The following is a 27,159-nucleotide window of genomic DNA, read 5'->3' as shown; positions in this document are numbered from 1 at the left end:
CACAGTCACACTCCCCTCGTACATATCCTGGACCACTCTTACGTACTTCTCTGCCACTCCCGACTTCCTCATCCAATACCACAGCTCCTCTCAGTCACCCTGTCATTTGCTTTCTTCAGGTCCACAAAGATGCAATGCAACTCCTTCTGGCCTTCTCTAAACTTCTCCATCAACATTCTCAGAGCAAACATCTCATCTGTGGTGCTCTTTCTTGGCATGAAACCATCCTGCTGCTCACTAATCATCACCTCACTTCTTAACTGAGCTTCCACTACTCTTTCCCATAACTTCATGCTGTGGCTCATCAGTTTTATCCCCCTATAGTTACTGCAGTCCTGCACATCCTCCTTATTCTTAAATATCGGCCTATCAGTACACTTCTTCTTCTCCACACCTCAGGCCTCCTCTCACTTTCCAAGACTCCATTAAACAATTTGGTTAAAAACTCCACTGCCATCTCACCTAAACACCTCCATGCTTCCACAGATATGTCATCTGGACCAACAGCCTTTCCATTCTTCATCCTCTTCATCGCAGTCCTTACTTCCTCCTTGCTAATCCATTGCACTTCCTGATTCACTATCTCCACATCATCTAACCTACTTTTGACAACGCTTCTCCAGAGCTGTTAAGTTCACAAACAAGTGGCTCACCATTGCAGTGTGGAGAAGTGAAAACGAAGAAGTTTGAAAACGCAGAGTCTTAGTTGCGCTCTGATTGGTTCTTGCCTACTACACTATGTGGCCCTTTCCCTGATTGGACCTTGCTAGTTACAACATCCGATTCTCTGACTGGTTACCCTTCACAGGATAGAGAACCATTTTCGGACACAGAGGAGTTGTGTTGCTCACCAGTGTGCATCATCTAAATTGCATTTTGTACATTCTAGACAAATCATTTACCGTTCACTACAGTTTCACCAGAAATCCCATGGCTGGCACTGTCGCCATCCCTTAAAGGAGGACGCTTCCCCTTCCCTGTTTCTGGCAAATTGCTCATCCTTGAGTCATTTTAGCTTGAGCAGAGACGCGTTCGTAAACTACGTGAACATGCTGGTGTGGATGGAGATTTAAGAATACCGTAGTGCGGACACAGGCCAAGACTTTTTGCCGTGTTTTTCTGATATATTTTATTAATCCGTCTTTTTGTGTGACCTTTGGGGGGTCTGAGCGCAGGGCCAGCCATTGTACAGCACCCCAGAGCAGTTTCCAGGTTAAGGGCCCAACAGAGTAGGATCCCTTCCAGCAGTAATGGGATTTGAACCAACAACCTTCCAGATACCAGCACAGATCCTCACCCTCTGAGCCACCACTGTGCCCTCTGGGTTTCTAGTCTTAACACCATTAACTCTTAGATAGCACCTTTCTAAAACGGCCCACGCCAGCATGCTCGACGGGCACGGCTTCTTTCTGCGGCCATCTCAATTACTGAACAGTGCAAAATTGTGACTTACACATCCTCACGTTTTAAACGTGTAGAACATTCTGGACAAGGCTGGGCGCCAGTCTGCCCCAGAAAGCTGCCCAGTCCTATTCGCTTAATTCCTCAGGTCGAGTTCTGAAGGTCCCTAAAGTCCGACTGTCCACCACACTACTGGTCACTCACACCAGGTGTCTGTGGTTCTCTGTGTAAAGAAAAACTTCCTAATGTTTGTGCAAAATGTACTCTTCAACTTTCTAACGGTGTTCCTGATGAACTCATTTTAAAGTCACCGCCTCGACCCACTGCCCTAACCCCCTTCCTCATTTTGCCCACTTCAGTCAGGTCTCCTCTTAAACTGTAAAGGCGCAGCTCTTTTAAATCTTTCCTCATAACTCATCCCCTGTAGTTGCTCTTCTCTGGACCTTTCTCTAGTGCTCTTATGTCCTTTTTTGTAACCTGAAGACCAAAACTGCACCCAGGACTCCAGCTGAGGCCTCACCAGTGTGTTATAAAGTTTAAAACACTGACTGGCAAACATGAATTGGCTCATCTTTGGCACTGCAGCCCCGAGGTCGGTCTGTGGGCACTCGTAGGTGTTGAGTGTGCAGAGGCAGCACCTTTTGAGTTCTCCCGTAGGCAGCCTTTAGGGTGGTAGTGCCAAATATGCACATAGTCATGGGTAACACACGTAAATAGAGGAGAAGAAAGAACAATCAGAGTGGCGTCACATAGCAGAATATTGCACTTTCACTTCAGGCTAAGAAGAAGAAACTATTTTGGGTAAACATTTATTTTTACACGTGAGGAACCACATCCGAATATCTCGACAATTAGCATCTCACCAAGTGGCGACCAGCAAACTGTCGACTTGTTAGGCCTACGTGAGCTCCTGGGTAGCGGGTCTGCACAAACAATTTTGTCTCCTATGTGGTAACTAAAGTTTATTTGGAGAAAATAACTTCCACGTTTTGCTCCTAAACAAAATGCATTGAATTTGTATATTTAAGTTTGACATCGGCATCAAGAACAAATGTACCCACTGTGAGTCTACTATATAACAACAGTCTGGTCGACTTCTTAAACTGACCGTGACAAGTCCACCATGTCCACTTGTTCCTTCTTATAAGCAGAGCTTTCTCACGTTTCAGACCCCCACACATTGTGTATTCGAATCTTATTTTTTCCTTCAGAAGACCAGCACACGCCAGATATCATTTATTTTTGTAAAGCCCAAAATCACACAAGAAGTGCCGCAATGGGCTTTAACAGGCCCTGCCTTTTGACAGCCCCCCAGCCTTGAGTCTATAAGAGGACCAGGAAGAACTCCCAAAAACAACCCTTGTAGGGAAAAAAATGGAAGAAACCTCAGGAACGGCAGTTCAAAAAGAGACCCCCCCTGTTATCGTGGGCACTGCACCCTGCCAACTCTTTTTTTACGTCGACCACCACACGTGAGCCCACTTCAGGTCCCTGTTTAAAGTCACATGAGCATCCATCCATTACCCAACCCGCTATATCCTAACTACAGGGTCACCGGGTGGGGGGGGGTTTCTGGGGGGGTCTGCTGGAGTCAATCCCAGCCAACACAGAGGGTGCAAGGTGTGCCAGCCCACCGCAGTCACATGACCATGGACTCCCCAAACCTTAGGGGCTTCATGGGTTATTCAGAACATTTGAACGCTTTATTTATTTAAATGTTTTATTTTTTTTTTCATTTCATTAGCTTTAAGGCCAAAGACCTGCATGACGGAAAGAGGGCAACCAAGCAAAAGACGGTAACAAGAGGAGGGTCTGCCCAAGCGGCTTGAATGCTGTGGCGTCTCGTACTGCGCAAGAAACCCTGGACCCTACAGAGGAGACGCCTTTACTTCCGAGTGTCTGGCCCCTTTGCAGAGGGGTGGGCATAACGGGTATAAAGCAAGCTGGACTAGCATGTGCCCCACTCTAGACGTTCGGGGAGAGACAGGGGGGGGGGGGTCCTAACCATGTTCATGAAGGGCAGCACCTTATCACGGAGAGGTAATTCTGTTGTTTTTTCCTTTAGTTTGATCCCTTTTGATGGCAGCGACATCATGAACATTCATCACCCCGCCAGGTCGGATTTAAATAATTATTTGTAACGGAGGAACTCCAAATGCTAACTTGTCACATTAAAGAATGACTCCATTCCTTATTTTTTTATTTGGAGCTCAGCATTACAACGTAAGGTTTGTGTTTAGGCAGCAAAGCAGGTTGCCATTTACTGTTTTTTCTAAACTATAGAAAGGAACGAAACCAAACAAACCCCCCAAACCTCTGCAAGCTGGAATTCTTCTTAAAACAGTTCAGGACTTCCATTCCAAGTAAAAAAAAAACTGAATTTGTTCCAGTGGGCCTGCCAGGACAGGAGCAACGCAACCCTGTTATACTCATGTAGAGCAAGTCCTTCACAGAATGGAGGGGGGGTGACATCCCAGCAGCCTCCCGCTTTTACTGCCTGCCTTTAGGTTTCAAACCCACAATTATGTTTGCATTGTAGGTGATGGTGATGGTGATGGTGGTGGGGTTGGGGGTTTAAATAACAAAATATACTTGGCTGACATTTCCTCAACATGAGCCACACCAATCATTCAAAACTGTCAATTTCAAGTTTACGTTCAGAGAAAGGAACATTTGGCATTCATTCCGAGGTTGTACATAACTCGCATGTATAAAGTGTATACCGCTAACTTTGGACATTTATATTTTATCAAGCCTTTTTAATAAAATATTTCCAAATATCTGCACTTTGGTTCTGTCATTCTTTCTGGACAGCCACAGGATTTGGCTTCACCCATTAATTTGTCCCTTTGGAGGGTGTAATACGGAGTGTTAGGCCCCGAGCGTCACCAGGGCTGTTAGTGTTAGGCCCGGGAGGCAGCATTAGGGACGAGTGTCACCCAGGCAATGGTGCAGACACATCTCCTCCTAGCCTCATAATGGCGTTTCATAAGAAACATTATTCTGCACACTCTTGACAGCGATACGAGCAGAGAAGACGAAGCAAATCCGTCTTCAGGCAGTGAAATTGAAAAAGTGACGCGCGTGTCAGCCACCCATATGGCGTTCAAAGGCTAGCTGATCAGTCCGGAAAGAAAATCCGCAAGGAATCAGGCTGCTACAGTCCCGTTGGGTTGTGTATTGCATTGTGCTTCAAGGTACACTACACAAACATTTTGACAGTATATATGTATTAGCATTAGTTTATTACTCATTATTTGTATCATTTTACTTTCTACACTTCTGACTTTGTACTTTTATATCATTTTGCACATTTTACAGTAGAAACATTAAATGCAACATGTGCTGCTGTTGTTGGAGCCTGTGTTAATATTATTAGACCATTGGTACATTCCTACCTCCACCCCCTATTTAATGAATACATATTGGTATGTCCCTAGCTCCCTTTTTGCTATTGGCGCTGCTTTAGTCTTTACTTTACCTTCCGCCATATTGTATTTCAGGTTAAGGAAATTCCTACCCTCACCTATGGTCATGAGTTATGGGTAATGACCGAAAGAACGATATCGCGAATACAAGCGGCTGAAATGAGTTTCCTCTGCAGGGTGTCTGGGCTCTCCCTTAAAGATAGGGTGAGAAGCTCAGAGAGGAGTCAGATGAGGTGGCTCAGGCATCTGATCAGGACGCCTCCCTGGTGAGGTGTTCTGGGCACATCCAACCGGGAGGAGGCCCCGGTGAAGACCCAGGACACGCTGGAGGGATTATGTCTCCCGGCTGGCCTGGGAACGCCTCGGGATTCTCCCGGGAAGAGCTAGAAGAAGTGGCTGGTGAGAGGGAAGTCTGGGTATCTCTGCTCAAGCTGCTGCCCCCGCGACCCGACCTCGGATAAGCGGAAGAGGATGGATGGTTAAGGAAATTATCGTCCTTTTACCTTCATGTTATCAATGGTTTTCACGTCCTAATACTTGTATGACTTCTTGCAAGACATCTACATTAAAGTATACGGATTCTCAGCCTTGACTTTCTTGGCGAGTAAAACTATCTGTCCATGTTCACGACAACCAGTAGGGCGACGCACACTCTGTACGGGCTGGGTCTTGGGAGAGAAGCCTCGCTAATACGGCGTTCGGGGACAGAATACAACGCTTGTGTTTTTTCAAGAAACAATGTAACACTAAAGAGGTTATAAAGTGCACATTGCAGATTTTCATATTGCATACATTTCAGGCACACCATGAAAAAAAAATGAAAACACAAAAAAAAGAAAAAAAACAATCGGAGCAGTCGTCCTTTACAAAGAGAGGAACGGCAGACAAGTTTTGCCAGCTGAAGTCACTTCATCTCAGTCGCAGGTCATGGATCCTCCCAACAAGACAAGGAGCCAAAACACACAGCTAAAAAGGACCCAAGAATGGCCGAAAACAAAACATGGGACTATTCTGAAGTGGCCTTCTGGGAACCCTGATCTGAACCCTATGGAAAGAACTGAAACATGAAGTCTGGAGAAGACCCCCCCTTCAATCCCGACACAGCTGGAGCAGTTTGCTCAGAAAAAGGGGGCCAAACGACCTGTGGTGCCGAAATCTCATGGAGAGCTCCAGGAATCGCTCGTTTGCAGTGACTGCAAATTCTAAAGGTTGTGTGACAAATCATGAGGGGGGCCATCATTTTTAGTCTACTGTACTTGAATTGAAACTATAAAGCAAAGTCTGGTTTTTGTTAAGCGATTGGCACCTGTCTATTTATCAGTTCCCAGTTATTTCAGAGAGAACTGTTTGTTCTTTTTTTCATGGAGGTCTACCATCACCCTTCAGTAAAATTTCAGCAGGTTTCACTCCCTCTCACAACGACACGGAGTTCCACAATGGTGTAATCCCACATTTGACCTTTGGCTTCGACTACACTAAAGGCAGAGCCCTCCGCTGACCGTGTTCAAACTACCCATAAGCCACTGCGAACATGTCGCAGCTTCAACCTTTTGCAGTTACTGTGTAAAATATGCCATTACTTTTTATCTCATGCAAGTTTCCCCCATTTATAAATGGACATGAATCTGCACCACTATTGTTTTTCAGCTAATAATAAGTAATAAAGCAGCATCAACACACCCAAGAAAGAAAAAAAGAAGAAAAAACACAATAAGCTTAATTTAGGAGGATTTACTGACTGAACAGTTCACATAAAGATCACAGTTACCATAAAGCGCATCTGGTCACTCGCGACAGTTTAAAGCAAACAGATGGGTGATTTGGAAGGCCATCCTTCATCTTGGGGGTGTCCTTTTATGGTGTAAGAAATCAAGTGCCATAAAATTCATAATTTTCCCGGGAATGTTCCATCGTCCCTTTGATCATCCCACTTGGCTATCTGTGGTACACAGGAAGAGAAAAGTTAAAATTCAAGGTATCACCATTGGCACAATTCTGATAAGGAATCCAAGCCGAAGTATGCAATTTATGTGCACATCCAGGGTCTTTCAAGTGGAGACTTTACAGGCATAAAATGGATAATTTGCTTGTTTTCTTGACTCATAAGAGATGAGTGTAAGTTACAAATCTCCTAATTTTTCAAAGCAATTACTTTGAAAGGAGCAAGACATAAGCTTTAAATATTAAGTCAACACTTGAGGCAGACAGACCCTCCATAGTACGACAAAACAAGAACAAGTCAGACCACTGGCCACCCCAGATTCGCTCATCGGGACGCCCTGTGGCTGATTAAGTAAGTGAGCTGTCATTGCCCAGTTTCTGTGTTTTGCCATCAATGTACAAATTACAAAACGAAGTTTAGTGAATGTTTATTAAAATGTACTACGCAAGTTATATTGTATCACGCATGTGCGTCAGAGGGTCACTTTCCAGGCTTGTGAGAGGTAAACACTACCACCCCGGGACACAAGATCGCCAACTCTCTTGTCTCTTTTGTCATTCCGAAGCTCAGTGAAGATGCCCACTGAGGGCAACTGGCCCCGCCCCTTCAGGTAAAGGAGCTATAAAAGCAAGGCACTCCCAAGAAGAGATGCCCTCTTCCAGGTGACATGTCACCCACACAACAAAGCTTCTACCCTGAAACCAGACCACTCCTCAGAGCCTTTAGAATCTTTGTTTTAGTTATTCTGCCACGCGCTCATGCTCTTATTTTCAGTTTCTTTATTATTCAAGTAAACAGGGTGGCTCGGTTGGCACCCTAGCATTTCTTTGACTCGACTCTTGTCACACCCTTAACTAACGACAATGGAAACAATGCAGTGTTTGGGTTTTTTTTTTTTTTTAAACTTTAACAATATTTTCATTCCGATTTCCTTCTACTTTTCCAGGTGTTCATGTATTAAATTTACTAATTAGTGGGTCGGATGCTGAAGTCGTTGCAGCCTTTTGTCATTCACTCTTGCTTGCCCAGATGGCTGCTCTGCTTGTTTTTAATTCTCATTATTAGGGTACAATGAAAGGCGTAAGCTACACAGAAAAGGGGCACAAGGAAACAAAAATGAAAGTATTTAAAGCAATAGCAAAAATACAAATGTTTGTAAACATCTGAAAAATGTAAAGGCGTACTGCGGTGCTTCTCTGAATGCAGAACAGGCGGCTAATTAAACGAGATCGAAAAATCATCAAATATCATCATGAGGACTGTGAATCTGATTGGAACAAAAACCTGCAGCTACAGTGGGCCACGTTTGGGCACCACCGAGTTAGACGACTGCTTTGATACTTGTAATTAATTAAGCCAATCAGAGTCAAACTTCATGAATATTCATTTCATTGGGGGCTCACATCATTGCAGTACACCCACTTGGAATTCCACAGAACAATTTTTCTAAGGATTCTCAATAATTACCCATGATACAGGGCACAAAGACTTGTATACTCGTTGGTACCAATCGCAGGGGGTGACATCAGCTCCTTTAGCAGTTAAGGCCTTCTGGCATCGATGGTAGTCTACGAAGAGAAGAAACTACGTGTGAGAAAACAGCTTCAATATTCTAAAACATTTTGCCACACATCAAACACAAGTGTAAATGTCTACTGTGAAGACCACTAAAGGACAGTTAAACAGCATTTCCCAAATAATTCTATAATGCGCACTACTGTACTATACTTTTTTTTTTGTGAGACATTCATCTTATGGAAAAGAAAATACGCGCCACACTGACAAGGTGGTGGTGGTGCAGGACAAGGGGCCTTCAACTTTGTCAAACCCTGTAAGAAATTAAGTGGCTGACTCAACAAAGGCACAATCAGCATTTCTTACAACTACGTTACGCACAAAGCAGAATTTACTTGACCATTCAAGATATCTTAAGATATCATCGGCAAAAGCCTGGTAGAAGTGTGTGCATGTGCTAAACTAAACGTTCACTGAAAGAAAGACAAGCATTTTAGATCAATTGGCAACGCTAAACTTGTGTGTGTGTGTGTGACTTGTGAACTGTCCAGAGTTTGTTCCTGCCTTGTACCCCATGCCTTCTGGGATAGGCTCCAGCACCGGGCAGGACCCTGGTAGGGATTAAGCAAGTTAGAAAATGACACGACAATTATATCAAATGCATCATGGAATTCATACATGAAAATGGAACTTCTATATAAAAACAAAATTGCCATATTAAATTCATTAAATGATTCATTAACTCTTTTAGGGCGGATGTCGACTTTTGTCGACAGGAGGGGTTGAAGGCGAATGTCAACAAAAGTCGACATCCAGGGATAGGGGGCGACAATCAGCTGTTAATGGTGACAAATCTCACTGTCACGTCACAGGCATTCCCTCTGTGCTTGGAGGAATGCTAGACTCGTTGACTCGCAAATAAACATTGCGTGTGCGTGAGTTGCGAAATGTAAACAATGGCAAGATGGCACCGACATGTGAAAAGGCAGCGAAGCAAGTGCAGAAAAGAAAACACTCGGCAGACGATGTTTTGCGCATTATCGCGGAGTCGGACTCTTGATTTTTCAGAATCGGACTTTATTGGCAGTGATCAGGAGATCGAGCAAGAGAGTTAGAAGCAGGCATCAGCTGATCAGACACCAGCCGATGCCGCGCCAGCGGATCTGCTGCCAGTTGAGTGCCTTCACGCAGCCGATGTATCTACGGCAAGGTTCGCATGGGATAAATACACAGACATTGATCCGTTGAGAGCCGATCTGGCTACCGGAGTTTACAAGACGGCATGGCTTGCTGTTGGACACGACAGATCACCAGCTGCTGTACTTCAGGCTGCTCTCTCCTGATGCTGCTTTTCAGCTACTGTCAGACGAGACAAACCGGTAGGCAGAGATTTTTTTTGAATCGCGGGCTGTGTTTGCATTGCATTCTCGTTTTTCAAAGTGGAAACCCACAACGAAAGACGAGATGAAGCGCGCTGTGGCATTACAAATAGAGATGGGACAGAACTGGTGATATAACTTCAGGGAGCATTGGTCCAAACGTGTTTTGTCCCCTGGTGGCTTAGGTACGTGCTGCTGCAAAGTTTTATTCACTTCTGTAATAAACAGAAGCAAATCCCATGGGGTGAGCCAGGCTATAATGCCATACATAAAGTTCATAAAGTTTCAGAAGATGAAAAGAGGTGACAATACGGTTTTCATGCAGGCAGAAAACTTGGTGGCAGTGGCATGGCATGATGGCAAATGGGTGACTTGTCTCTCTACAGTACACACTAACAATACATGTTAGAAAATGCAGCAACAGACAATTGAAAAATAGGCACCAAAGCAACATGTATTGTAAGGAGTGCAATGTGGCAATGACTGAAATTGGCTGTTTTGAGCGAGATCAGACTTTGCAGGACTTTACATATCACATACATTTTACACAGCACAGTATGTGAAATCATAGAGTATGCAGGCTCATACAACAAGCAAAACAGTAACATTTGTCAAAAGTAAATATTTTTTGTTGATTTGATATGTTAAACAATTGCTTTGTGTTCTTTTTTAAAAAATGTTAGTTTTTGGATAAATATTCAGCCCTGGGAGAAAAGAAACAAAAAAAAAATAGCCCTAAAAGAGTTAAAAAAAAAAAAAAAAGACTGATTTCATTGATGTGGTCAAGTGCATCAAATCACGTTACAAGACAAAATAGCGTAGTTTTCATAGTTTAGTGTTTGAAATCACATTTCATGAGCAAGTGCAAAGACGACAGCAAATTTTGTTTCAGTTCCTTCAGAAAGGTAACATCATGTCGAAGCGTCAGACGACAACCGTCTACGCTGTCAAAAACATTGAAAGATTCAACACTGACAGCATAAGTTAGGGCTGAGCAGCGCCCCAGCGAGTAACAGGAATGGTCACATATTCTACAAATCCTGCCGACTGGACCCGCAAGGACACGTGTAATGACCACCTTGAGTCTCGGCGTGCTAAAGGCGAATTCTGCAGTTCATCACAGCACAATCCCAAGAGCTTGGGATATCAGACACGACTTTGTGGAAGATTTTTTTGCCATTTTGTGCTAAATCTAATATTCCGCTTGACAAACTCTGTGCATTTTAATTCAATACTGTAAACATGTTGGTGCATATTTAATTTCCAGTGAGCTCAGCCGATACTGAGAGGGGTTTCAGTAAGCATAAATCAAGAACTTCAAAGGAGATGCGTTGGAGGCAGATGAAATAAGCAGTTTCATATTCATGCCATTTCACTTCAAATAAGGAATTTTGGGAAAGCTCAAAAATCTGTGTGTGTGTGTAGTCCTGCCAGTACACTTTCATTTTTGAAGCATTTATGATCATTTAAGACTTAAGCCGATGTGAAATATTAAGGACCAGTAACGGTGCACTGCACGTTATACTTGACTTGAGCATTCCTAGTTCTCATCCTCTTTCTCTGTACGTTTTTTTAACATTCATGTGCGCCGAGGTTGATGCGCTTGTTCCTTCCTGAGCAGTTCTTCTTTTCTCCACCCTAGCGGCCTGCTTCTTCTCTTGTGAAAACTGATTAAGTCAGTGTTCGTGTTGCAATTGCTTTGTACGTTTTCCTTAATTTTTCCATTTAAGCTGGCAGTTAAGTCTTCAATCTGCCTCAAGAATGATTTAAGATATGAAGAGGGAGGGGAAGGGACGGTAAAGGTGGTAGGGAATGAGAAAGGCGCCCGTATGCATGCGTCACACGGCCGCCCTACTGGCTGCTGCCAAGAGTTGATTCTACAATAAAATAAAATAAAAATAGGAATAACCTTTGAGGTCAATCACCACCCTGAAAAGTGCATAGTAGACGTCATGTAGTATACTGTATGTGTACCAAATTTCAGGTCAATAAGTCAAACGGTTTGTGAGCTACAAGCGATTTAAAATCCTGGACAGACAGACAGACAGCCACAGTAGCGTATTTTATCTTCTATAATTTGCTACCGTGGCTGTTCGTTTGTCTGTCCAGGATTTTAAATCACCTGTAGCTCACAAACCGTTTCACCTATTGACTTGAAATTTGGTACACATATACTATGTGATGTCTACTATCCGCTTTCGTAGTGATGATTTTATTACTCTTTTTATTTATTTTATTTTATTGTAGAATCCACTCTTGGCACTGTGCAGCAGGACGGCTGTGCGGCGCATGCGTACGGGCACCGTTCTCATTCCCTACCACCTTCACTAATCATTCTTGAGGCAGATTAAAGACTTAAGTGCCAGATTAAATGAAAGATTAAAGAAAATATACCAAGTAATTGCAACACAAAAACTAACTTAATCAGTTTTAACATGAAAAGATAAAACAGAAGCAGCGGGCCTCTAGGGAGGAGAAAAGAGCTGCTCAGGAAGCAGCAAGCACATCAACCTCTGAGCAAACGAATGCTAAACGTACAGAGAAAGAGGATGAATACTATGAATGCTCAAGTCAAGTGTATTCGCTGCACGTTATCGTGCAGTGCGCCGTTACTGGTATAAAGATAATAAGGTCAAAATTGTCCTCCACATACATTGGCTTAAAAAATAGATAATAATGATTCCGTTTTTTTTAACTTATACTATATGCAACAGAAAATAAGCATAAAAAAAATTGCAAAATAGCAGTATCACACAAACGGGAAAAAAACCAAAATGGAATCCATTGAGCCGTACTTGAGTCAATCCCAGCTGCAGTGTGGGACACGAACCCTGAATAGAAAATGTTCAGTAATGAGGTGACACCTTATGTTGTGTGCTTAATTGTGTGTCAGTCCCCTCCACGCTATGCAGAATTAATGCCTGTAGGCGGAAGTGACAAAAAAAGCTGCAGAATTTATCAATCACTAGACTGCCTCAACACCACACAAGCACAGCAAGTTTATACTTACCAGCCGCTCTCCCTTACAATTTGTCCGACTGTAGTCTTACCTAAATAATTCTGCCAGCAGTTCCTGGTCTGGTTCTGATTGGGGAACCTTGCATCAAATGGAGCTGTGCGGTAATTACTCAGCTTTTCCTGAAGGTTGTCTGCCATATTCCTCTGCAAAAACAAGACATCTCTATTAAAGCATTCCTCTCAAGAAAGTCACAAACAGGACAAGATGTTCACAGCCTCCCTCTTCAATTGCAACATCACACAAGCACAATCAAATACACTTCCAAGTTACTGTTTGAGGATTAGCATCAGTAATTTGAAAAGGAGGATCGATCAATCAATCAGTGCTCTGCACAAGAACCCCAAATGTCCAATTTAAAGGTTACTGATGGCTGTCTGCGGTGGCGTTGATTGAACTGCTGGCAAGACTGCTTTTATCTTTTCTCGCCTTGTTTACTGCCACTCGCTGTATTCTGGAATTAGCAAATCCCTGATATGCAGGTTACAGTTGGTCCAGAATGCTGCCGCTCGCTTCCTGGTTGGGGCAAGAAAGTCTGATTCTGTTTCTCCGATATTAGCTTCTTTACACGGGCTGCCTGTCAGTTTTTGAATTCATTTTAAAATCTTGTTGCTAGTTTTTAAATCTTTACTTGCACTTGCTCCTGCCTATTTATCCGAATTGTGTGCTTTACACCAGCCATCTAGAGTGCTTAGATCTCCTGGTCAGTTCTCTTCTTGTCTCCCTCGTACCAAGTGTATAACTACGGGGGACAGACGGGGCTTGTGCAGCCTCACCTGTGGAACTCTTTACCTCATCACATGGAGTCGTCTACAATTGAACTGTTCACAACAAGATTAAAGACTCATTCCTATTCACTTACATTCCATGACCTTCAGTAATACTGATGGTTTCCTCATTGTGATTATTCTATTTATTTTATTTCTATTTATGTTATTTATGTTAATTGTATGTTTTTTTTCTTCTTTTATTGTAAAACACTTTGGCCACAGCATTCCTATGTTGTTTTAAATGTGCTATATAAATAGACATTGACAAGAATCGTAATGATCGGACTCACTCAGTATTATTGTCAACATGCAAGGTTTATGGTTACTGGTTTAAGTAATGGACTTTCTACGGCCCCAGTGTTCACTACCATATGATACTTCACTAATGCGGTGGACCTTTTGAAATGGGGAGTCAGAATTTTCCCAGTAGGACGTGCTGCTCAGTAACAATTGCATTTTTAATCAAAAAACATTTTGCTTTCCAATCACTCTCTCTTCTGGCCATAAAATGGTGACAGGCATAGATACAGCTGAGGGGACAGATTTCAGGTTTCACACCCCCCTCCATATTTTATGACAGTTCCAACTGACTAGTCGTAAACAAAATTACGTACTATCCGCATACCATCCCAGAATCTGGTATGCCCCTGGTGATGGGAAGGCAACAACAGCATATACAGATACTGTCAGGAACAACTAATTGTTCTTAATCAGTTTTTCTTTTTATCCAAAAAATGGCAAATCAACTGAACTCATCCCTACTTTCTACAGTGGGGCTGCAGCATCTAGCATTGCTGTCAGACAGGAAGTAAACCGAGTAAGAACAGGAAGTTTTGCAGCACAGACAAGTGAAACCAACAATTTTTGCATATACAGTACATAAAAATATGAAATTGTTAATTTGCGTTATCAAGCACACAGTCTAATGTCTTCCAGGTAATGTAAAGACAAGATGCAGCAGAGCCTGGCCAACGGAGATAGCATTTACAAGACTATACAAGAGAAGCGCATTGGCAACATGGCGGGGACTTCTTGCAGGCTCAGGTCCAGCTTTTTTATTGTGGTTTTCCTGTGCTGAGCCTCACAAAGCTCACCAACAGCTCGAGAGTTTTGAACGTCTTGTTTATACCAGCGGCTGCTGTGTATACCAATAATGGTGCTGATGGGGTGCTGTGTGGGTCTTTGTGTACTCCACAAATGGAAGTTTTTTTTATTGCTCTCTTTTTAAATAAGCCACTTGTTTCAGATTGCAGGCATGGCACTCAAGACAGAACCCCTGGTAGTCACTTGCAGAACTACATGTTATCAATGTAAAAGACGATTAATCTGACTTTAACCACTGGCACCATTTTAAAAAAATTATTTAATATTGAACTACAGCAAAAACTTTAAACAAGAAATGTTTTCAATTGTTGCTCAGATCACTTTATCTTTATAAAGTCATTTTAGTAGACAAGCCGAGACTGTAGCACAGATTACCAAATAAGAGCAAAGTGCATAACAACAGTCAAGTAATAAAAACAAATATCACCAATGAAATGAAAACGGATATGCACAATGCGGGTTAGGTGAACTGGGGATCCTAAATTGGCCCGTGCGTGTGTTTGCCCTGTGAAGGATTGGCACCCTGTCCAGGGTTTATTCCTGCCTTGCACCCTACACTAGCTGGGATAGGCTCCAGCAACCCAGTTCAGGACTAGGTGTGTTAGAAAATGACTGACTTGACTGCAAGCTCTTGTACAAATGTGCTTCTACTATACCCATAATGATCCACATTTGGTACAATTCTGTTTCACAGTATACAAAATTAGTCCTTTTAATTAATGCTTAATTACAACTAGGAACTGTAATGGAAAATCTATAGGCGTTTTCACACCACAGGAAACTGGTTTTAAGAACTAAACGAGTTCCTGTACGATGCAGGCCCAGAGCCATTTGTGGTCCCTGGTCACTTTTACAAATTCCATTCCCAACACACAACATGAACTGTAACCTTTATGTAAAATGTGACATGCAAAAAAAAAAAAGAATGATGCGGTACAAAGTGAAATGCATTCGGGAATTTCACGGGGCAAGATTATTTCTTCAGCATACTATGGAAGCAGCTATGACGAGTGATGCAGTGCTCCATCTTCACCAATAACTCCCCAAAATCCTAACTACGAACAGATCTTTAAAATGGCACCAGTGCTTATAGTCAACCAATCAGAACAATTCATCACCTGAGCCCCATCCACAATAGATTATTAATATTATTATAATAATATCTAAGTATCTAACAATATTTCCTGGTTGAATGAAAAAGTACTAGGAACACCCTACCAAGAACTACAAACTGGCCCGAGTGACACCTGATTGACCGGTAGAGGCACATACATACTTATCTGAGAGAAGTGTGATAAAATGTAAAGCACACACACTTTGATGATATTCATCTGGCTCTGCTGTGTTAGTTACTATTAAATTTTGCTAGGTAATCCAAACAAGGGATTTCTCTACCCCACGAGAAAAATCAGCATCTCACTTCGCGTGAAAGAGAACTGATCTGCAAATTATTTAGCTAAACAATTGGAAAACTCCACAAGGGACAACTCATCGCGTGTGAGAAACAAAACAGGAGCTATGACTGCTAATAAATAACTTGTTGGGGAAAAAAAAAAAATATTAAAAACAATGATCACTCCCTGACTGTCATATACAGTACATCAAGTCTACTGCTGTTTCCCTAGCCGCAGGCTTTTCATGTTGACTGGTCAAAGAGTATCACTGTGTGCTTCAAGAGGAGGCCATTTAAGAAACAACATATACAACACAGAGCGTGTTTGGCAAAACAATTCAAAATGAGATCATTAATTCCATAAGCATATAGTGACATCAAGCAGTCCAAATATTACTGATTTATGTTGGATTGCACACATTATGTTAGCCAGTAAAGCAAATGGCTCTAATCTAATGGAGGAAGTACCCAGGATTAAAGAACACTTTAGGGGGTTCCTTCCAGATACAGAGACAACAGGATAAATGTTGTCTTCTCCTGTCAGGGACAGACTTGATGTTACTAAATATTTATTTTAGTAATTACAGGGGGTGGGGGCGCAATCATACAGTACAATAGTGCCACAACATGAAGGAGAAACACAAAAGGTGTGCAGGCCAGAGTGCTGCAAAAAAACACCTCAGCTTTCTTCGTGCCATGCGTTCCCCACAACCTACATTTAGAGGCTGTAGATGCAGTCAGAAGCTCAAGAGATGCCATTCTAGCTTATTTTCAGCTGAACCTCAAAGATGGACTATCTTGAACCACCATGAAAATATCCCAATACAGGTTTGCATTTCGCTAGTTGGGGCCCCACAGTAAAACCTTGCCTAGGGCCCCAAAATGTTTAAGGCCAGCCCTGTCCATAGTTTTAGTAGGGGGAAAAGGAGCTGGTTGGTCTGTTCTAAACGGTTTAAGAAGAAAAATGACATGTAAAAGGTACCAAGGATGAGCAGCGAAGGCTACAATAAAAGAAAAAGTTGTAAAAACTGCAGAGTTTAAAAGGAAAAGTCCCTGAAAGGTCCCGTGGCAAGAAGAACGAAGGCTGCAAATGTAAAAAAAATTAATTACAGAGTACAGAAAAGTCTACACAGAATGCATTTATTTTGCATCGTCTCTTACCGACAAAGACATTTTTTTGAATTTCTAGCAAAGATGCGGTCGTATTTTCAGTTTGCAAAATGTGGACAAAGTTCTCATTTTGTGCTCTCTCAAGGATATTTGAAAGCGATTTCTATGATCAAATATTAAAAAAAAAACAAAAAAAAAAAAACAACATGAATCACCCTTAAAATTAAAAGTGAGGCTTTATTTTATTGCCATATTGCCTAAACTGGAGCACTACATTCCTCAAATTATATTCAATAAGATTTTATGATATAACCTTACATTTTATTTGCCATTTTAATAGATTATATAGAAGCAGAGAGTGAGTTCAAATCTTTGATGCTTGCCTACAGAGCAGTCAGCATTTCATTTTTTTATATTACTATATATATATATATATATATATATATATATATATTTTACACATACATACACACACACACATACATACAGTTGACCCTTGATATACGACCGGCCTGACATGCGAACAACTTGATTTACGACCAAAATTTTTGTTTTGATTTACGACCAACATCTTGCGTTACGACCCGAATGCGGTCACGTGTATCCACTTGCGCGATTGTAAACAAACAGCCAAAAGCATTCGTAAGCGTCAGTCAGAGCCCAGATACATGTGTTTGTGGACGTAATTTCGGTCAGTGCAGTGATTTATCTCATTTTTTTCGATAATTGCTAAGGAAGAAAGAGAAGGTAACGAAGGTAAAGAAAGTGATCACATTCGAAATGAAGAAGGAAATTGTGCGGAAATAGGAGAGTGGTGTTTGTGTAACCGATCTCGCTAACATGTACAGCATGTCGAAATCCACCATCTCAATTTTACAAAGAAAAGATTTGTATAAGGAGGCTCCTTCCAAACAATAACCACCTTCCATTTCATTCTCCTCCCTTCCTGCAGCCCAAAGATGACAAATTAAATGGCGAGTACAGTATGAAATTGTTGCTTTGGTAGGCTAGGCACTTTTTATAACTTTTTGGTTAGTACATTAGAAAAATTATTGGTGTTTTGGTAAATTATGCACATTATACAACCCTTTTTTATTATGAAAAGGTTAAGTAAGTGTTGCTGTGGGAGGTTCGGAACACATTACGGGTATTTCCATTATTTCTTATGGGAAAAATAGTCTTGAGTTACAACCAGCCCTCATGAACGAATTGAGTTCATAAGTCAAGGGTCCACTGTATGTATGTGTGTGTGTATATTATTTATATATTATATATATATATATATATATACACACACACACACACACACAAACACGCAAGGTCCTTCTTGACCGCTCAGATCCGCTTATGAATGACATCTGGTGATGCCAGCCCTGCGTGGTATCGAATATCATAGCAGACTTTTTCACATGTAGCTCCTAGCTGGTCGAAGGAGCTTCCCACCTTCATTCAGAACTGTGACTCCATCAACAAGCACATGTGCTTCAATAACCCGGTTATTCAAAAAAACCACTTTATTGGCCTCGGAGAAACCTGGTTAATATAAGTACATTTCTACACTAATAACCTCGTTATGAGACGGTGTAAACCCTTTTAAGGATTTTTTTTAGTCTGTGCATGTCTCTCAGCCTGCATGTGTATTTACTTTGCACACACTTTAAGCAACCATGGGTAGAAGCATCCACAAAATAAAATTTCCAGATTCAAATATTCAGGCAATTGCATTGTTACTTTTCCTGACCGAAATAATCTCTCAATATTTAAAAAAAAAAAAAAAGTGCTAAACTTGGCAACACAATCTCGAGAGCAGTAAGGTAACACGTTAAAAGTAACGCGAATCACATAGTCCACTTACTTTAAAAAGAAATGAATAACCTCACACAATGTTGATCCTATTGAAGTGAAAATACCAGCATTTGTTATTATTTCTGCAGCACTGGGTGTAAGGCAAGATGCACAAGGACCAGTATGCCAGTCCTTTACAGGGCTGAAACGCTCGGCCCAGCAGAAAAGTGTGTGCTGTGTGCAATTCAGTAAAAGAAACCGATAAAGCATCAATTTGACTAAACGTTTAAAAAACACACGAAAATTACTGGCGTTATGCCTATTTTCAGGTTCATGATGACCAACAACAAAATGTAAGACTTTTTTGCATAGTTTAATGATGTCAGAGCATTTTGACAAAGGGGAACTCCAGAAGATTGCTTGCACGTGTATACAAGGATTTTTAAGAAAGCGGGTTTCTGTCTTAACTTGGTTATGTGTGTGCACAACTTCTGGTCCAGGCTTTGGTCTTGTCCTGTCTGGACTGCAGCAACTCACTTATGGCAGGACTACCCACACATGTTATCAAGCTGCTGCAGATGATCCAGAATGCAGTAGCCAGACTTGTAGGGCTGCACGATAACAGAAAAAATGATTATCACGATTATTTTGCTCAAAATTTTTATCACGATTAATAATGATGATTATTCCTTTGGTAAATGAAGTCTGTGACCAAAGCAGTGTAGCCTTGGCCAGTTATTCACAGATGCTGCCCTAATCATATTAGCTGCGTTGTCCGTTGTGTTGCACACAAGTATTTCTTCCACCAAGCCCCAAGCGGACATCGCTTCTTTGAGGCCCACTGCAATAAACTCCGCTGTATGGTCTTGTGGGAAAAACGAAGTTTGCAAAAGCTTGCTTTTCATCTCAAACTCACTGTCAATACAATGAACTGTCAAGCTCAAATACGGTTCCGCAGTTCTGCTTGACCATAAGTCGGTCGTGGCAGCAAAATATTCAAGGCTGAGCCTGAGAATTTCTCTATTTCTTTTCGGCATTTCGCATACAGCGAGGGCAGCGCAACATTGGAAAAATGGTTGCGTGAGGGAATGCTATATCTTTTATCAAGTGTTGCGATCATTTTTTTAAACCCCTCACTGCTCACGGTGGTTATTGGACACACATCCTTGGCTATATGGTACGTGATCGCCTCTGTTATTTCCCGGTGTCTTTGCGAGCTACGCAGATATGGTATTGCGTTGAACAATGGCCCCGATATTGTTGTCTGTGTTGTGGATGGCTGGTAATTTTTTGTTGTTGCTGTTTGTGCCTTCAGTCGTTGAAATTCTTGATAGTGTACTTTGTGGTGGCTTTTAAGGTGGTTGATGAGGTTTGTTGTGTTACCTTGGGACATTTGGACGGAACAGGACCAAAGTTTGCACAAGACTCGTACCTGATCAACATCACATTCCTTGAAATCGAAATAGTTCCAGACAACTGAGTATGACCCCTTTTTAGGAACTAACGATCGCACTTCTGCACCTTCCTCACGTTGCTCCGCCATCATATGTTTATTCTGACTGACTGTTATTGCTGCTATTGACTTCTACTGCTTCAGAAAGCGCTTGCAATCTAGACGCAGTAACGTCATAGTGACGCAGTCCAATCCGTAAACTCAGCCCATAAAAAACAGTCTGGTCTTTATACTGTAAAATCGCGACGATATTTATTAACTGATCGTGGGTCATAAATATCGTTATCATGAGAAAAAAAAGATTAATCGTGCAGCCCTACAGACTTGTATTTAACCAGCCAATTTGGGCACAGGTCACTCCTCTCTTCAGGTCGCTACTTTGGCATGCATGAAGTTCAAAATTGTGATGTTTGCCCACAAAGTGGTCAATGGGTCAGAACCCAAGTATATGGAGACACTGGCGAGGTCCTCTGCTCCTTCTCGCCCACTCAGATCTGCCAGGGGAAACAGCATCTGGTGATGCCACCCTCACATGGTATCAAGCCTCAATTCAGACTTTTCCTGTGTAGTTCCTGGTTGGAGGAAGAAGCTGCCCACCTCTATTCGAACTGCTGACTCTCTGAATGCATTTAAGGGGCAAATGAAAACCCACCTGTTTTGTGAATATCTAATTGATGGGGGGGGGGGGGGTCTGATCTTTCATTTTGCAGGTTGATGAAGTTTAATTGCTTTATCGATTCTTAAAAGCAAATTATTAGATTTTACATCCTTTCACTTGTAGTAATCAAATTTTGTTACCTGTCGTACTACACTTGAACAAACAGGCCCTAAACGAATGTTACTTGATTATGTTTACGTCTTTTTGTAAGTCTCTTTGGATAAAAGCATCTGTCAAGCAAATAAATGTAAATGTGTATACATGTAAACGAACTCGATGTGTTTATGGTGCGTTTGAAGGCTCTCTTGTTTGGTGAATTTCTATAGGAATCATAACTAGCTTATACTGTATTTGTGACCAATTCTGTGACATTCTCCTGTCATACTTGCTCCCAAAAAGTCCACCCCAAACTGATATTTATTCGAATATGAGGACCTCTTTTGTAAATTGCTTTGGATGAAAGTCAGAACAATGTAAGCGCAATTGTTGTCAATATTCGAGTCCTCCACCAACTCAAGCTCACTGCCACCGTGAACGTCCCCAAAAGCCTTGAAACTCGAACCAAAGCGCCTCCCCAACTCTTCTGGATCCCCGTCTCCGGCCAGAGATATCTGCCCACGCTCCCAAACCCACTGCCTGTACCCCAACTTCCAAAACCAGTCAAAACAAAGTGAGGAATGGCAAAAAACAGGACGGAGGTCATCATTAAAAACCGAGAATTAGGAAGTTTGCGGTAATGAAACCCAACCTAGTCCCTACGTCACCTTCCCCCTCATCGCACCTCCTACCAAAAGGGTAAACTGGCAATCGACCGCGGCCTTCACCGACTCCTCTTTAGGCCTCGCGTCTTTTCGGCAAAGGCCACAACAGCCTGAAGGTTGTCCCGAGTTACGGTGGCTGCTGGGCCCACTGCTAACCCACGGAGCGCCTGCTCTTCAGTCACGCAGACCTACAGTTAACGCCCGAGGCCTGTCGGCGAGTCCCTTCCTAATTAAAATCTCTCTCAAAGCTCAATGGTCACCAGACAGCAGTGCTGTGCTTAATTCAATCAGGCTGGAGGCCATGTGCGGAGACACCATATCGGCATTCGCTCTCGAGCCGACAAATCCGGCGGCGCGCACGGCCGCGCTCTGGAGGTCACTCACGCCATTCCGAAACGCCGGCGTCCGCACGCCTAATATCACAATTACAAACATTTCGGTGAAAAAATAAATAAAAACAAACACGACTCGCTGCCTAAGCACTTGAACTCGGAGAAGGCTTCACATTAATCATTATCATTTGTATTTAGATACGTTTTCCGCAACTCGACGGCCTCCCGAGCTCTATGCTTTGAGCTGCTGAAGGACACGAGACGCGCTCTACGGTGTACCGGCGTCGAAAGGCTTCGTCAAACATTCCCAGCCGCCTGCTCAAGAGGAGAGCACCGGCGTTAGGATAAGAACATCCGAAGAAAGCGTGCTTGACATCCCCCACAAACTCACCTCGGGAATACGTTAACTGAGCGGCGTTCCCCGTGCCCTTGCGCTACACTATCGAGGTTACTGCCATAGTAGAAAGGGGAAGAGAACGAAAAATCGAATCGTTTAATTTAAAACGCATTAGCAACTTAAAAATACATGTCAGACTTTATTTTTTTTTTATTGATAATTACCTTTTCTTAGGGCAGGTGCTCCTTAACTCTTTCAATGTCACTTTACCAGATCAGCAGCGCCACTCGAGAACGCGCACGCGTGACTGTTTGACGGGTGGGAGGGGCGAGCTGTGCGTGCGAAAGCGTCAGACGCGCATGGCGGACGCCTCTGAGGTCAAACCTTTCAATCACCTTCCATTACTCACGTCGTCCAATCGGAAGCGACGTTGGGGTTTAAGGTCGTTTTGTCATACAGGCTTTGTCTTTTTATGTTTTCAGCGTTTCTTCTCCTAATGTTTGCCACCCAGGTGGTACTGATGCGCTCATAAACCTTTTACCAGCTAGTCAGCCTTTCATAACAATTTATTTTTGTTTGATTTGTTATATCCACAGCGAAAATATTTGATGTAAACGGCACTATATAAATTAATGATTTATAAGATTTTGATAGGACTAGCTGTGCTACCCTTCTGAAACCCTTTTCCGGCTGTGTAGAGCAAAGGACAGCCCAGGAAATATGGGAGACCTTCTGGATTCTTATGGCGGTGAACAGTCCGGAAAATATGAAAGACCCTCAGTATTTATAGGGCGAAGGGCAGTCCAGGAACTATGGGAAACCCTCAAGATTCTTGTCCAGGAAATGTGAGAGACCCTCCGGATGTATAGGGCAGAGGGCAGCCCAGGAAATATGAGAGACTCTCTGAATTTATATGGTGGAGGATAGTTCAGGAAATATGAAAGACCCTCCGGATGTATAGGGCAGAGGGCAGTCCAGGAATTATGGGAGACCCTCTGGACGTTTATGGTAGAGGGCAGTACAGGAAATATGAGAGACTCTCTGGATTTATAAGGTGGAGGTCTGTCGAGGAACTATGGGCATCTCCCCCGGGGGGGCACATAGACACACAAAGCACATAAAGACCCTAAAGTGATTGAAAATTACATAAAACAAAAATATGAACCCTAGCCTGGGGAGGAACCCTGGCTGAAATATAACACCAACAGTAAGGGACATTATATTCATCCACCATGTTCTGAAATTGTTTTTCCATGAGAATTGTGAGGAAGGGCCTATCCAGGCAACATCACATAAAAGACAGGAAACAAATATGGCTGGGCCAACAGTCCATCACAACCCACACGTAGATCCAATTTGGAGTCACCTGTTAAAGTAAAATACATGGAAGAACATAATATTAAAAAAAAGGAGAACATGCAAGCTCCACACAAAGTGTAAGCCAGAGACAAGTCGAGTCCCAGTCACTGTAGCACTGAGGCAATGGTGTAAACACTATGTGAGCACATTTTTAGGAACACTTTGTGCAATCAGACAATCACTAGGGGGCTCTGCCCCCTGCTCGTTTCGCTCGCCAACCCCTGGCGTTGGGGCATGACAAAGAGTGAGATGTATGAATGAGATATAGAATAGTGTGCAGGTGTGGATGATGCATATAGAAAGCAAACAATACAGTGTTTGGCACAGAGTAATGGTTTATTGGAATATTTCTTTGTACACAACATTAGTAGTAAAGATGGTGTCCTGTCCTTGAATGAGTCTTTCTTGGCATGGAGCATTTATAACTTTAACTTTAACGTCAGATGAACGTCGAACACGTGAGAAGGCAACATAAAGTTGTCCATGTCTAAAAACGGGTTCAGAGAGGTAGATGCCAACCTTGTTGATGGTTTGTCCTTGTGATTTGTTGATGGTCATGGCAAATGCAGGTTTAATGGGGAACTGTCGGCGTTTCAATGTAAAAGGTAATTCTAGGTCAGAACTCGTAAGGTCAATTCTAGGAATGAGAACAGTATTGTTAGCATGTGATCCTGTAAGAACTGTTGCTTGAATAACATTGTGTGTCATGGTGTTGACGACTAACCGTGTGCCATTGCATAAACCCTGTTTAGTGTTAAGGTTTCTTAATAGCATGATTATTGTTCCGTTTTAAGGCTAAGATTGTGTTGTGGTAATCCGGCTGGGTTAATAGTGTTCAAATATTCTAAGGGGAAATTCAGATGTTCATTGTCGTCATCAGAGTCAACTTTGTCAGAGCTTAGATCACATTAATATTTTTTGGACATAATATAGTGCGTTGTGTTAAAAGGGGTATGGAAGGTTCATTCGTTGATAGATTGCGTCATCTGGATGTAGGATGTAGATTTGTGCATATTTGCGTTGTTGATTTGTTTCAGGGTGCACTGTTCCAATGCGATGCAATATTTGTCCACATATGCGAAAGCAGTATGGGCCATTGCCTTTTGGTGGCCTGATATTTACTCCGGTAGATGCAAAAGCAAATGAACTATTGTAGGATCTAATGCAGTTCATAAAGTTTTTACTTTCAGGTACATCGTTAGTTAGAAGCTTCTGTAGATATTCAGGATATGAATGTAAAGGAGGCAGTCTAATCTGCCCCTTTTGACAACAACGTGTAAATTCATTATTTGTATTGCCAGTTGTTTCTTCAGGGAAGTTAAGTGAATGACAATGATTGCAAATGACATTCATTAATCCCAATGAATTTTCCTCAATAGTGGACTCATTATTGAACGCGTTGTCAGCTAAGTGGCGCAAGCGTTTAGCAGGTGTCTGGTGTTGATGTCCGCGACGGGCAGGTTTTGCTTGTGGCGTTTGAGTGCCGCGTTGTTGCATGTCCAGTATTTGGGACGCGCTATTTTGGAGGTGTAATCGATTCGCCTGTGCTGTGCGAAAAGTCCGTTTCAGTCTACGTCGTGCATTGTTTGTATCGAGCCTTGTCCGTTTTTGTATGTCGGTCAGTTGAGCTTTATGTTTTTGGAGCCTTGCTTGCTTGTTTTCCGGCAGTTCACATGCGGGTTGTAGACGTCTGCGTTCATTTATGCTGTCTCTTCGCTCCCGTTTTTGTATGTCTGAGACGCGAGGTGTTTCGGTTTGAACTCGTGCCTGTTTCGATGCAGCACTTTGAGACGCGCGCTGTATGCGTCTACGTTCATTGTGTCTGTCCATTTGGGCACGTCTCTGTAACGGGGTTAGTTGAGCTTTGCGTTTTTGGAGCCGAGACATTTTTTCTCCCGGAGTTTCAGAAGCGCGTTGTATGCGCCGCCGTGTATTTTGTTTTTTCATGCGGGTTCGTGTGTTTGGTCCCGTTATCCGAGCCGTATCGTTTTGTACCCGTGACCGTGTATGCATGACTTGTTTGTTCTTCAGCGTGAGAAATATGGATAAGTAATAAGGAGGATCGCACTCACTGTTAATATGGAGCCTTTTCTGCAGTTGAACGGTTAATAGTGCTTTATTGTAAGGAGATCCACCTATGCTGCCTAGTGTGAAGGTGCTGAGATGACGTATGTTTAATACGGACGGTTCCTTTAGAAATGGGGCTTTGGGTGTCACTTCTTATTGATGTTAGTGTGTTTGTGGGTCTGATTCGTCGTTGTTGTGAACGTTTCGTGTGCCATGTCCGTAGTCTGTTCCGTTTCGTCTCTAATGGGCTTGGTGTGGCGGTCACGGCTTCTTTTTTTTGGTGTGGTAGGAGCTTGTTGAATCCTCCTCTTTGTGTGCGTCCCGTTTCGTGTGCAATGGGATTCGTGCGGCGCTGTGTGCTTTGCCGGCGTCTGAGGAGGTGGGGGGGGATGTTGCTTGGAGGGGGTGGTGGGATTGGTGGGGCGCGAGCATCTTCTTTCTTTTTGTGTGCCAGGGGCTTGTTGAATCCTCCTCTTTGTGTGTGTCCCGTCCGTTGCTTGTAGGGGGGGGGGGGGGGGGGGGGGGGGTGCTTGGAGGTGGGTGTGGGATTTGTGGGGTGCGAGCGGCTTCTTTTTTTTTGTGTGCTAGTTTCGTGTGGCGCTGTGTGCGTCGCCTGCGTTTGACTCCCTTTTTTCTGTGGTCGCGGCCGCCTCTCGCGGCGCCTGCGCAGTATGTCTTTTTGCAGCTACGGCCCCATGGCCGGATGTCCCTGCGTCCATCCGGTTTACCATTCTCGGTTAGTAATGTGGATAGCGCCACCCCGCTGCCTGCGCTTGGGGAAAGCAGATCATAACCTGGTTCTGCTTCAGCCTCACTACAGACGAAGAGGTGAGGGTCCTACCTACAACCACACGCTCATTCAGGAAGTGGTCCCCTGAGGCAGAGAAGGCTCTGAGAGACTGGAACTACGGACTGGGATATCCTGCAGTGAGAACATTGAGGAGGTTGTTGACTGCACTACTGACTACATCAACTTCTATATGGACATTGTTGTTCCAGTAAGAACTGTACGCTGCTATGCTAACAACAAGCCATGGATTACAAGTGACATCAAGGGCCTTTTGAACCAGAAGGAAAGGGCCTTTAAAAGCGGTGATCAGCATGAGCTCAAGCGTGTGCAGAAGGAACTCCAAGTCCAGCTCAGGGCAGCGAAGGAGCAGCACAGGAGAAAGCTGGAGCAGAAATTGCAGAATAACAGCATGAAGGAAGTGTGGGAAGGATGAAGATCATCACTGGTTGCAGCTCGAAGCGGGGGTGCCACCATCGAGAGAGACGTGAAGAGAGCAAACCAAATGAACAACTTCTTTAACAGGTTTGACCACCCTAACCCACTCTCACCTCGGAGTACT

At 43.0% G+C, this 27,159-nt stretch overlaps 2 protein-coding genes across 2 annotated transcripts in view; one reads left to right on the top strand and one right to left on the bottom strand.

Annotated features, from left to right (window-relative positions):
* The window catches only part of katnip (katanin interacting protein), a 102,573-nt gene extending 98,392 nt beyond the window's left edge, over positions 1-4,181 (top strand). The window contains exon 28 of the mRNA XM_051933799.1: positions 3,146-4,181. Within this exon, the coding sequence (XP_051789759.1) occupies positions 3,146-3,201 (56 nt within the window). The 3' untranslated portion in view covers positions 3,202-4,181. The remainder of the gene's footprint in view (positions 1-3,145) is intronic.
* A 2,364-nt stretch (positions 4,182-6,545) lies between these two features.
* Positions 6,546-22,767, bottom strand: LOC114661048 (cytochrome c oxidase subunit 6B1). Its single transcript, XM_028814154.2, has 4 exons — positions 22,609-22,767; positions 12,716-12,827; positions 8,239-8,339; positions 6,546-6,768 (listed from the first exon to the last, which is right to left on the bottom strand). The coding sequence occupies exons 2-4, from the start codon at positions 12,819-12,821 to the stop codon at positions 6,715-6,717; spliced, it is 261 nt and encodes an 86-aa protein (XP_028669987.1). The 5' UTR covers positions 12,822-12,827; positions 22,609-22,767; the 3' UTR covers positions 6,546-6,714.
* Between the last annotated feature and the right edge of the window lie 4,392 nt (positions 22,768-27,159).

Source organism: Erpetoichthys calabaricus, chromosome 11, assembly GCF_900747795.2.
Source record: "Erpetoichthys calabaricus chromosome 11, fErpCal1.3, whole genome shotgun sequence".
NCBI lineage: Eukaryota > Metazoa > Chordata > Cladistia > Polypteriformes > Polypteridae > Erpetoichthys > Erpetoichthys calabaricus.
Note: the sequence above shows the minus strand (reverse complement) of the source record. Positions and strands in the feature narration are given on the sequence as shown.